General features: G+C 39.8%; 3 protein-coding genes across 6 annotated transcripts in view; 1 reads left to right on the top strand and 2 right to left on the bottom strand.

The window, feature by feature from the left end:
- The window catches only part of LOC138056961 (uncharacterized skeletal organic matrix protein 5-like), a 6,590-nt gene extending 5,859 nt beyond the window's left edge, over positions 1-731 (bottom strand). The window contains exons 1-3 of one of the 2 annotated variants that reach the window (XM_068902958.1): positions 628-731; positions 238-408; positions 95-137 (exon numbers count right to left, since the gene is read on the bottom strand). In XM_068902958.1, the coding sequence (XP_068759059.1) occupies positions 95-137; positions 238-262 (68 nt within the window). In that variant the 5' untranslated portion in view covers positions 263-408; positions 628-731. Of the gene's footprint in view, positions 1-94; positions 138-237 lie in introns of both variants that reach the window. The other variant, XM_068902957.1, reaches the window with a different exon arrangement.
- The window catches only part of LOC138056957 (uncharacterized), a 30,613-nt gene that overhangs the window by 1,073 nt on the left and 17,040 nt on the right, over positions 1-12,500 (top strand). The window contains exon 1 of one of the 3 annotated variants that reach the window (XM_068902953.1): positions 11,207-11,283. The exons of 1 other annotated variant lie outside the window; for it this stretch is intronic. The gene's annotated coding sequence lies outside the window, so the exon portion shown is untranslated. Of the gene's footprint in view, positions 1-11,206; positions 11,409-12,500 lie in introns of those variants that run through there. One more of the 3 variants, XM_068902950.1, reaches the window with a different exon arrangement.
- LOC138056962 (uncharacterized skeletal organic matrix protein 5-like) lies at positions 1,965-8,855 on the bottom strand. The gene is made up of 4 exons (XM_068902959.1): positions 8,324-8,855; positions 8,171-8,213; positions 4,437-4,563; positions 1,965-3,913 (listed from the first exon to the last, which is right to left on the bottom strand). Exons 1-4 carry the CDS (start codon positions 8,607-8,609, stop codon positions 3,392-3,394), a joined length of 978 nt encoding a protein of 325 aa, XP_068759060.1. The 5' UTR covers positions 8,610-8,855; the 3' UTR covers positions 1,965-3,391.

Here is a 12,500-nt window from a genome sequence, read left to right as displayed (position 1 = left end):
AACGACGACATGATGCCTACAAAGTATACTCGCACTCAATCGTCAGGCTTTTTTACAAGCTTCTCAAGAAGAGCTGTTGAATAAATGAACTTACTTGTCGTTCTCAAACTGTTCCTTGCACGAAGAGACAGAAGCATCTGAGGACAGGAACAGATGACAAATCACGACATCTTAAGTAACAGCAGCATCAGTATAATCCATATGACTTCAAAATTTCTGAATCATAGCTGGTAATACCTGGCAAGGAAGTAGGATGTCGCATTTCAGTAGAAGACGCGCTTTTGTTGACAAGTGCGAGTAATTGATCCAGTTTGCCTTCCACTGTTCTTCCATAATTGCAAATGGTTGCATCCTGGTGCACATTGCAATGGCAATTGCAGATGTTACTTGGTTGTTTGTTGCACTCTGCTGCGGGGGAAGCGTTTGGGTTACTTGTGTTCACATGTAAAGTGTTTGCTCTCCTTATAATTATGGCCAACATCGTAAAGATTTGTGTAAGAATTCGAAATCTCGCACGCATTTTGGATATTTCAAGTTGACTGAAGTTACGATGGGTGACTTAAAACGGCATTCAATTGCACCCTAGCAAAGTCTTCAAGAAAAAATGCAAAAAATTATCTTCCTCACCTCTGAGGGAGCCTCGTGTTTGTCAGTGGAGCTATACTCAATCTCGTTCCTAGAGCCTTCGTTATCCTTGACCAGTGGAACAGGTGAGGGGGGCTCTGGAATAATACAAAACGGGAACCAGAAAACCCTAGTTCTGGTTGAATAATTGCGCCTGCGTGAAGGGTCTTCTGACTACGCGTGGAAAGTCAAACTTTGGAAATATGAATTTCTCCCTAAAGTAGGACACTTCCACAGTGCACAGACCGAAGGGATAATTGGCGGCGTAAAAAGTATCCTTTAGTGACCAGCAACCATATTGGATTACTGAAAGAAAGGAAAGTATTTTGCATAAAAATAGAGTTCAATTCCCGGAGGATTAGTTTGGTACACCATCATGGCCGCCATTCCTTTGTTTTGGAACATCAACATGGCCGCCGTGACGTCATGTGAAAACGCTCTATAGCGATATTTCTTGTTTACAAACATTGACGTCACATTTCTTTTGACATTCAAATTTGCCAACCACGGAACAAAAGAAGTCATTGTTACAAGAGCCAATTAGGCTCTGGTTGGTACATTAATAACAATGGGTGACGTCACGAGAAACATCGCTATAAGACTCACTAGCCTTGCTCTCGAGCAACATTTCTTTTGTGTTTTGTCCATGCAAACGAGGCTAGTGAGTCTAATTAGACAAAAGAATAATTTTTGTCCGCCATTTATGAATGGGCCCTATACATGAAACTGTCACATGGTATCAAATCTGCCCTGTTGTATGGCAAGCTACGCACTGGGACATCCAAAAGAAAGAAAAGTCACGCTTGGCTGGTTAAAATGGCTTTGTCTTGGAGGTTGCTGCATTCCTTTTGCCATCCAGCCTGGCGGATTTTGTACCATATGACAGTATCGTGCAAAGAGCCCATTTGGTCTGTTGGACTACGCCTTGAGAGGTAGGGTAAATGTGAACTCTCCCTAAGGAAAGTTCAGTAGGGGAAGCTTTAAAGAATGGAGCGCTTGAAACTCTGAAAAAGAATTTCCTATAAAATGGCAGGAAATGAAAACAGGCAATCAAATATAGCCTTTTTTTGCATTTGACCAGTCTCTCTTTCCCAACTGCTGGTCAAGGCAACGATGACTCTGGGAACGAGATGTGGGTATATACTCAGATACGAATGCTTATTTATTCCTTTAACTCCCAGTAACCACTCATAGATTTAGTCTGTCTAACGCCAGACGATTTTACCCGTCAATGGGGGCCCTTTGAGCCTTAAAGGGTTTTAAAGTGTGACGTGAAGCTGACGTCATTTAGAAGTCGCAACTTAATAGTTGTGGGATTTCTGTAACCAATCACTGACAAATTATTATGTACAAAAAAGAATTACTGTTTATCGACTTCATAAGAGGATCCAATTTCACTTTACAATACCACTAAGATTTTTATATTTTGTTTCTTTTATATTTGTGTACATCGTCTTTCTGTCATAGTTTTTTTGACTGAGTCGTCGCAAAAAAAAAACATTAAGAAGTAAACAACTGACTATTCATTGACTGAATTAAAGAATTGGGTAAACAACTTGACAGAGTCTAAGCACTGAGCTATAATATACAGCGTCAGGAGCCCATGACTCCAAGCGTATAACTTCATTGTATTTGTGGAACGGCGTTTTTAAAGGCAGACCGTTTTAGCTAATCCTATGGGATTGAGAATGGTCACTATTGCAAGCCAAATGTTATTTAAGAACTTTAAGAACTCGTCCAAAAATAGCTTGATCTGTGAAAATGCCTTTAAATAAACGTAGTTACTGTATTGGAGTTGAAGGCTCCCGGTTATGAGTTCCTAGGCCCGACAGCGCTTGAGGTAAGAATGATGTCATTTTTCGTCATCGGTGTCGTTTTTGACGTCTTGCGTTGCGTGAAAAATGCGTCACGAGATAACTTACTAATTTGAAAAATCCAAACAAATAGATGGTTTTCCGTGACGTCACAGCAGCCATGTTGTTGCACAGAAAAATAAAGAAAAAAGTCTTGGGAATTTGACTCTATTATAATGCAAAAACTGAGCGATAATTTGCTCTTGCTTTGTGCACCAACATGGCCGTCTTATCACGTGATTGTAAACCTCTATAAGTTTTCAAAGCGTTATCACCCAAGAGTAAGATTTACTCAAATTGGGCCTATTCCCCATCAGCGTCAGAAAAGTGTCGATTTTTAAACCAAGCTTTACGGGAAAATAAACAATGTACCAAATCGCCTAGTTAACTGAATTTGTTATACCAAATTGAAACCTTTTGCGAATAAAACGCTTTGTTCCAGATATTTCCATACCATTTAAATGTGAATGCGGAAAAATCCAAGAACCTGGATACAATTCAGCAGAGGAAAATCTTTTCCGCTACGATTGGCAAAATGCGTAAGCAAACTTCTCCCAAACCGTGAGTACACGAAACTCAAGACGTTCTTTTTGACATCTTGTCATATCTATCTGTGATTGGAGAACGAAACAATAGATGATACGCTGAGCAGAAACAATTCAACTAGCCCTGATAACCATAGAAGATGCATGTTATAGGGACCAAGAAAAACAACAGCCTGGAATAGCCACAGGATTACTTTCAAGTTGACCTCGGGAAAAATTATTAACGAAAGTATAAGTGAGAGAGGTAGCAACCGTGGCATCCATCTGCGGAATAAAAATGGACGCATCTTGTAAAGCTGTACTTGTTTCCAGTTAATCTGTGATGAAGATGTGCTTTATTTAAGTGGAACGTTTTGAGATTTTTATGAGCTATTGGACCAAGATGTAGCCCATTGCTTTAATGCTTTTTGGTCCATTGTCACTGTATCGATCCGCAGCTTCGTTGCCGCACGTGTTGGATTCATCAGGGGTTCCTCCAGTGCCAAATCCTATTCGGGAGTCGCAAAGGCCGCAATGCTGTTGATTGTTACCAATAATCCCTATTCTTGCTTTTGCGGTGCGGGTCCTGAACCCCTCAGTATTGAAGCCTTCTTTGTTGCAGTGGAGCTGCAGAGATACATCGGGACCAATCAGGTTCTTCCACGTTTTACGACCCAGTGAGGTGGCTCGGTATGTGCCGTCTGCGATCAGAGAGAACAGGGAACTCGCGCTCCTTGTTATGACGGTAAAGTTAATCTGTTGCCCAATTCTCATACCAAGACAGATTTTAGAAAATGGTGTGCTCCAGTATGTTGGCAACTTGGTTTCTTGAAAGTCGAATCCAGTCGTCCCTCCCTCGAGATTAACGGAATATTTGTCCGTCCAAGCATGTGAGTTGAAGTGGAAAGTATTCTAAAATAAAATAAAAACGCATTTGTTAATAGAGCCTGTCGTAAAACACTGAAATACCAAAGTAATTACTATACTATGTAATTAAGGAAAACGGACTAAAAAAAAAAGAGAAAACCAAAATGCCAGTACGTCCAATTAACACATTTTTTTTACAATAGAATATTAAATCGGTCGTCATTTATGAAAGTGGTTTATATCAGAGACAATTGCTTAAAGTGTCCTGATAACTGCGAGGATAATTTCTCTCTTTCGTCCATAGCCCGTACTTGAAATGTGTACAGTTATTTAAGGTTATTCAAATTGGTGTCCAATCGCAATTTGAGAGCACTGGTGTCTAGAAAGGCTGCTGATCAGATGCAAGTTCAAGGCGTTCTTGCTTAGGGAAGAGGGACATTTCGTGACGTTTTTGGAGACAAGTAATGTGGAAGAAGGATAAGGGGACACTTCGTGACATTTATCATTCAGAACGTGTCCTTTTCGTCCATGTGGCGACATGTCTTTTTAGGACAAAACGTATCATAACCTTTGTGCCGTCAGTCTTCATGGCCACCGTCCATCCTCCATCTCCGCATCCAAAGTTGCCCATGTGGCAGTAAACTGGAACCTTTTGTGCACCAAACATCAGCTCATAGACTTGGCTCTGAGATGAACTGATGAGAGAAAGACGAGTATTGAATGAGGCAAACAAAATCTTCAACTCACCTCATCAAGGTACTTGACCAAATCGATCTATTACAATTTTAGGAACGTTTGTGAACAGAATTTTTTCGTCTGGGTTCCCCCAAGTGGGATATGTAAAATCATTGTGATCTAAGTGATTCCGTATCCAATGAGTCTGAAAGGTTATAACTTGTCCCATGTAAGGTGATCCAAGAAAGGCTTGGATTATGGATTCCACGTTGTGGTTTCTTCAATTCCAGATTTCCCCTCCGAAGATTCTGGATTCCTGACGTGGCCTGGAACCCGTTTCCTGAATATGTCCTGAGACGCCTTTAACGAAACTGTCGCCAGCTTGTTTTGATAAGGTCTTTTATCATTGTTTCTCAATAAGAAAAAGGCAACTGACTGTGGAGCCAGTTGATGATGTAAAACTTGTTTTCTCAACCCTTTCACTTCCGTGATCTAACAGTTAATTCTCCTAACTACTTCTATGGATTTCTTTGTTGGATGGTCTCGAGAATTTCGTGTTATATCAGGATAATACTCTTAATTAAGCTGATAGTAATCTTCATTCTCAGTACATGACTACCTCACAGTGTATTGAAATTGAGAGGTAAATTTACATACTGATCAATGCTGGGAGTCAATGGGTTTAAGATTCAATGGACCTTAGGCAGTGATGACGTCGACGATGACGGAAACGCTAAAAAGACAATAGGTTTGATCAGGAAAACAATGGCTGCGCACGGCCTGCACGTGCGTTTTGAAATGTTGGTACATTTCTTTGTCGTCATGCTCAAAACATTAGGGGCTGTTTACATGAGAAAACTCGCCCCCTTGCGAGTACTATACGAGTACTTGAATTCATATCGTGTTTACACGATGCCTGCTTGATTTTATATCTTGTTTACGTGAAGGCAAACTTGACGCTGATTAAATTAATGTGTGAATAGATTGGCGAAATTTACGCATGATCTTCTCGTTCCAGTCAACCGACAGGCAAATTTCACACTGAAACGGGTGGTTTTTCTTCTTTTACATTATACCGTTGCGAGATTTCGTACCGAAATGAAATTGTCGCCCCGGTACAGAAACCGGGGTACACCCACGCCGGTATGACTCGTTGCGATACAAAATTTTCTGTTGGTGTCATAAAAACGAATGCAGAACCACAAGAGGGAACCGGAGTGAAGTCGCTCCGGGACGAAAGTCGCCCCGGTATCATGTAAACACGCTTAGTGATCTAAAGCAAGAACGACGACGGCCCCGAGAACGCCAAAAAACGGCTTAATGGAGAAAACCAATGGCTGTGCGTCGCCGCACTCGTGCGTCCCACATTTTAATACATTCCTTTGCCGTTGTCGTCCTTACGTTACGGCAAGGACGATGACAAAACAATAGGTCTAACGAGTAAAAAACAAACGTTCTGCACGCCCTGCACATGCGTTTTACACCTGTTTCCATTTCTAAATATGCCGTTCTCGCTCTGCCAACGACGTCAATTCACCAAATTTGAAGTAATGTGGAGGACTTGAACACCTGCTAATAAATGTTCAAATTTCTCTCTAAATATACACACCGTTCTCACCAGTTTTATTTCTGGAATATTTGCACTCACTTTCCATTCCGAGAGACCCTGAGTAATCGCAAAATTCTTGGTCCTTTGTTTTGTTCATTAAAAAGAGTGCATGCAGGCATATTCATGCTTGCATGCCCTCATTTTAATGAACAAAACAAAAGACTAAACCTCCTGAGTATTATCACATGATCTGTATTGGGAAAACAAAATGTACAAGCCGAAAAGGTCTATTGTCTCGCTTAACATTCCTGAAATTGGTTTGTTTGCAGACTTCGTTAAGCGGCTTAAAAATGATACATGTTTTCACGGGTAAGATTGAATGAGGAGAGAGCACATGCCAATACAATAAAAATAACAGGCCTTGTATTTCCTATTTGAATAACCCCATTGGCAGAAAGTAATTGCCAACTCTCTGGTTTGGTGGCTCAAATTTCATGAGAAATTTGAAATTTTCCGATTCGCTTAACTTTAAGCAAGCTGGGAAAGGAACTTTTTTCACGGAATTTTCGGTTGTCACTCTCAAAGAGACCTGAAAAACCGCTCGTGAAAACACGGGTTTTGTGTATTGTATTTGCATCATAGTGACGCATTCACATTTAATGATATGGAAATACCTGGAACAAAACATTTGTATTCCCAAATGGTTTGAATTTGGTACAACATCGAGTCAAGTCTTACGGCTTCAACATCCGTTCAATTTTGTTGAACAGCGATTTTGAAACCATTTGCACCCCCCGCTCCCCCCCGCCTCCTCCTCCCCCTTTCAACCGCGTTTAAACGTGTTGAATGAGTCAAATGCGTTTAAGGCTTTTCTTCAACAACCATTCAACATTCCTTTTGTCATCGCGAATGTTGAATGAAGTTGAAGTCGTTTGCCCCCCTTTTTTAACATTGTTGGGCATGAGCATGCGCACTAATCGGTCTCGAAATGACGTATCCATGTCCGTATCCATAGTAACAAGTCCATAACCGTAGTAACAATCGCGGCTGCAGCCTGGGACTGAACATCCGGCCCTCTCGTGAAGCTTTGTTGAATGAAATTTTGACGATGTGTTGACACCGTTTTCCCAGTCCAACAGTCGACATCGTTCAACAAAATAGAACGGATGTTAAATCCGTTTGTCCGGGCCTTTGGCCGATTTGATCTATCATGAAGCGATTTGCCCATTATTGCCTATTATTTTTGCCTGTCTTGTGGAATGTTACTAAATTTAGTACACTGAGTATTGGGAATGGTCAATTGGTAATTAAGATACGAGTGCACAATAAGTATTCTAAGAACAGTATTGGAACTCCATCGCAGAGTACGGCGGTGACAAGTGATCTGAATACTGCCTTTATATTAGCGATTATTCATGCTTTTCTTGGGTTGTTGACGTTTTTGTGCTAAATGCAGTGAATACGATATAGCTGATATCGTCCGCAATATATAAGTATAATGCTACTGTATCCGTTCTACCATGCTGTCTATCAAAACAGCTTGCTGTTGTTTGGAAAACAACTCTAAAAATGAGAATCTTCGTCGCCAGGTTCTCCATCAGACACTAACTTTCTAAGTTGATCAAAAACGCCTTTAAGTTAGTGTCGTATGTATTGCCTCGCATTGAGCGGAAGTTGTGGATTTTCTAGTTTAAGTCATATTCAGATATTGATGGCTTAAATTAGTATTTCCACATCCATGGCAATTAACCTCTTTGTCTTATTGAGAAACCGAGAGCCATTCTTCATTCTTGTGTAATTAATTAGGAAGTTCTGAGATCAACGACGCGTTTTGTAAAAGAAATGAAAAGAAAAGAATACGTGAAGTGGAGTGAAGCGGGAAGCAATTTTGAGTGGATTGGGTCCTATATAAGATGAGTCATCAGTTGAACGAAGTCTTAAAGTAGTTCGGCTTCTTCTAGATCTAGACCTCATTGATCTGGCTGAATAGTCATGAAAGAGTCGAACAGGCGACGACACAGTATCAATGCCTACAAAGTATACTTGCACTCGTCGGACTGATGAATAAATGAACTTACTTGTCTTTCTCAAACTGTTCCTTGCATGAAGAGACGGGGGCAACTGTGGACAGAAATAGTTGACAAATCACAACAATATTCACTGTAACTTGAGAAACAGCAGCATATAAGCGACATGACTTCAAAATTTCATAGCTACTGTAGTAGAAATACCTGGCGAGGAGGAAGGAGACGGCCACATTTTAGTAGGAGACGTGGTTTTGTTGACAAGTGCGATTAACTGATCTAGTTTGTCTTCCACTGTGGCTCTTGCAGAGTTGAAAATGCTTGAATCTTGTTGTACATTGCAATGGCAATTGCAGATGTTACTTGGTTGTCTGTTGCACTGTGCTGCGGGGGAAGCGTTTGGGTTACTTGTGTTCACGTGTAGAGTAGCTCTGCTTATGATGATGGCCAACATCATAACGATTTGCGTGAGAATTCGAGATCTAGCACGCATTTTGGATATTTCAAGTAGACTGAAGTTACGATGGGCGACTTAAAACGGCATTCAAATGTACCCTTGCCGAGCCTTCAAGAAATAATTATGTTAAAACTTTCTCCCTCACCTCTAAGGAAGCCTCGTCTTAGTAAGAAGGGTATATACTTAGCTTCAGACCCATACTTAAAGGGTGACGCAAATTTGACGTCATTAGGAAATGAAGGCCTAACGGGTGCGTGGTTTCCGTAAACCAATCACTGACAATGCCATTCTCGTCACCAGAGCCTCGGATCTTATGTCTGCGCATGACCCGAGGCTCTGGGAAACTATACGTAGAAGAACATGCGTTGAAGGGTTCTTATAGCCAAAAATTGGGTATTTGAACCTTAAGGCGCATGCTCACTACTCGTGCTAACATGAATGTTATACCAATCAGAGACGCTTTTTATTGTTCTTCACGAAAACCAATGAGAAGACACTTTGTTTCAGGGCTCCCCAGAGCTCTTCTCTCCCTCAGTCATGCAAAAGAGAAGAACTGTGGAGTCGAGCTTGTGGCAATGCCTGTGCGCTTCGGCAATCAGTGAGATTTCTTCACAATTGTTATCTACAATAGATTATGTAAAATGACTGTTTATTGACGTCATAAGAGGATCCGGATTTTTTTAATACCACTATGATTTTTGATATTTTGTTTCTATAATATATTTGTACGTTATCGTTTTATTTCTGTAATGGTATTTTTGGTTGGTTCGTCATGAAAAAAGCAACAAAAAGTCCCAATAACTGAATTAAGGAGGTGCCACGGTAAACAACATGCCAGAGTGTAAGGAAAGAGCAATATTCCGCGCTCGACTATGCAGTGACGCCATTTTCTTATTACCTATGTTATTTTGGACGCTGTACCGCGCGCGCAAAAAATTCACGAAATAAAATATCAAAGTTTCCTTTTTTTTATCAAATTGAGAGCTTGTTTGTCTTCATATCTCGTTTGTCTAGTAGCAGCTGAAATATCCATGAACTTGTATACAACACAAGAGAGAAAATGTACGATCGGCAAAATGCGTGACCAAACTTTTCCAAATCGAGTACACATACGAAAGGGTTTATATGATGAGTGAAATTCAAGACCACGGCTGTTCTTTTTCTTGCGTCGCAAGCATAGTAATTAGTTGCACAAGAAACTTGCACACGCTTAGTCGATGTTTTGCGTATGATGCTTGCCTTTTTTTCTGTTAATTTAATGAACTGTATTTGATCATCAACTTTTTTTAGCGCTGAGGCACAAATTGGGGACACTATACACAAATCAAATCAATTTTGCAATACTCCACTCAGTGATTGGCTCAAAGTTCTCGCGCCACTTTGTCAACCAATCAGAAGTGAAACCAAAACCAATCGTGGCTCGCGCGTGCACATTTTTTCGCGCTTTGTGTCGGCTGCGTGTAATTACTTCGAGTTTTGATTGGTTTACTAGATTGTCTCCGTCCTTTTTGATTGGCCGAAGTAATTACTTTGGTTTTGGTTTTACGACACTCATTTGAAAACCGCTCTAAATGAAATAACTAATATCAAATGATATAGGTTGGTTTTTGAGGAGAGGGGAAAACCGGAGTACCTGCATGCCGAGAAGAACCTCTCGAAGCAGTGTACTAGAAAACCAACAAATGCCAAGTCTGGAAATGGAACCCGGATCACGTTAAACCCGCAAAATTACAGAGAAAAACTCTCACCAGGATGGGCAGAGTTTTTTTTTCTCATTCAAATGTGTTTCTGTTGTCTGCTGTCATTTTTCTTGTCCATGGCCAATCTACGACTCCAACTTGTCTTATTTGGGGTGGCCTAATTTATGCAGAGCTTTATAGTTTCCTTTAGGCCACTCTGCCACAAATTTTCTTTTTCCCGTTTTTCTTTCAGTTTATAAAGTTTTTGTGGGCAGTTCATTGTATGTGTCTTGTGCTTTGCATAACAACATCAGCACATTCCTAATATCCGTGGTGTCAATATGTTTTGTATATGTAATCTCTGGTACATGGCTAAATTAGAAAAGATAGATATTCCATTCAGTCGAAGTTTCTCAGAGGTCTTGCAATGCAGTACGACTATGAATCCTTCCTAATATTCATTGCAATTGTGTTGTGATTTTTCATTTTGTTAAGTTTCTAAATCGCATCGTATGATCTTAAAATTGTTCCTGAAATGCACTCAAGGCTTCCTTCAGCGTGTAAACCCCTAAAAAATATCATGGATGAAACCCCGACTCTTTTTTGATATTTTTTCATTATTTTTTATTAGCTTGACACAGACATTCGTTTCTTTCTCTTTTTTTTTTTGTGCTGCTTGACACAGACATTCGTTTTTTTCTTTTTCTTTGTCCAATTGGCTCGCCTTCACCGTGAGAACATACCTTGTGTGATTTTTTTTCTTTTGAGCTCTAAGCAGCTGTATAGGAAGCGACATCTATAACTTCTTGCTTGAAAAAGCAATCTAAATTCCTAAAATTATTACCAGCGGAAGAAGATGGCTGTCAGTTAAGATTTACTTCAGCGATAGCTCCAATCACATCCAATTGTAAAAGCAAAACTTTATTGCTTTAATTAGCATATTTCTCGCTGCCTGGCAGCTGCATGCGTTTAAGTATTCAAGTGAGCCTTGTTTGACGAGCTCAAAAAATCTTGCTAAAGTACGTTTTGTGGTAAGTATTTTGTCCCCGCGTCTTTGCTTGAAAATTCAAGTTCTGGCGGGCGGCGGAGCGTTCACTTTGCTGAGCAAATTTTGGCTTGATGTCTCTATTAAGTTTACAGCTGTAAAAAAGGCTTGGTAGGTTCAGAAGAAGTTTTTAGTAAGACCATCCAGTTTTTTTTGTTGTTGTTAGTTTTATGTGCTTTGCGTAATTCTTCACTGCGGGGAATTAAGGAGAAAACGAAATCTAATTTTTCAAGATCTAGACCCCAAGGAAGTATAAATTCACAAAGCTATTTAAGCGGCTTATTATAAGCTAAACAATCTAAACCTCGTCTGTCTCATCTGAGAAAGCTCGCTGAGACTCGGAGAAAGAAGAAGGCGATAACAATTTCTGTGGAATAGAAAAGTATTTGCTTTGCTGTAATCACTTTTGTTTGCATTATTTCGATAGTTTTTTAGGATAGGAAGAACTTGTTTGTTTTGCAATTCTTTCCTAGTGCCAATCTTATAGGGCAGCATTTCAAGTCAAATACTCCGAAAGTTCCCACACGTAAAATTTAGGGAGAGTTTATCAACACTGAGAAGTAAGGAATTCCTAGAGGATTCATAAATAAGCTTCTATTCTGTGAAAATTTAAGAAATGAGTAAGGAAGTCACCAGTTGCTTAATTGAATAGTAATTATTATCATTATTATTATTGTTGTTGTTGTTGGCATTATCGTTATTATTTTAATTTCAGTTTCTCTTTTAAATCATATCCCATTCTTCAGGAAAAAAAACTCAGTGTCTCAGTCAAAATTAATTTCCTATTAATCTGTAAAGTAGTCTTAATTTGGTTTCACTTCCAAACGAAATCAGTCCGACCAAGAAAATTTAGAATTTCTTCTTCGGATTTCCTCATTATATTTTTTAAAGTACAACCCAGAGAAATTGTGGGAGTTGCAACAAAAAGGTACCTCGAATGTTCCTCTTCGTGCACGTCTCTTAGTCCCAAAAGTAGTACTTTTTTAATTAAAAGCTGAAACAGCGATATGTTTACACAGGGAATGAAAGAGTTATTTGTTTGTGATGTAAGAAACATAGGGTAACTTCAAGTGAAATTCAGGTGCCCCCCGCTTTGAGGGAGAAATTAAGAATTGCTTTTTCTATAATATAAAGGGAAGATGATCCTGCTCTTTTCCGCAACGGAAGAGTTATCATTGCAGTAGAATGAAGTTCTGGATTGCT

The sequence above is a fragment of the Montipora capricornis genome, chromosome 7, assembly GCF_036669925.1.
Source record: "Montipora capricornis isolate CH-2021 chromosome 7, ASM3666992v2, whole genome shotgun sequence".
Classification (NCBI taxonomy): domain Eukaryota; kingdom Metazoa; phylum Cnidaria; class Anthozoa; order Scleractinia; family Acroporidae; genus Montipora; species Montipora capricornis.
Note: the sequence above shows the minus strand (reverse complement) of the source record. Positions and strands in the feature narration are given on the sequence as shown.

Bases quoted from the DNA above. Each gene is read 5' to 3' on its own strand.
- LOC138056962 (XM_068902959.1), bottom strand. From the start codon at position 8,609: ATGCGTGCTAGATCTCGAATTCTCACGCAAATCGTTATGATGTTGGCC. The intron at 8,214-8,323 runs GTATTTCTACTA...TTCTGTCCACAG, and splicing joins GTCTCCTTCCTCCTCGCCAG to TTGCCCCCGTCTCTTCATGC. The intron at 3,914-4,436 runs GTTATGATACGT...ATTTTATTTTAG, and splicing joins TGAAGACTGACGGCACAAAG to AATACTTTCCACTTCAACTC.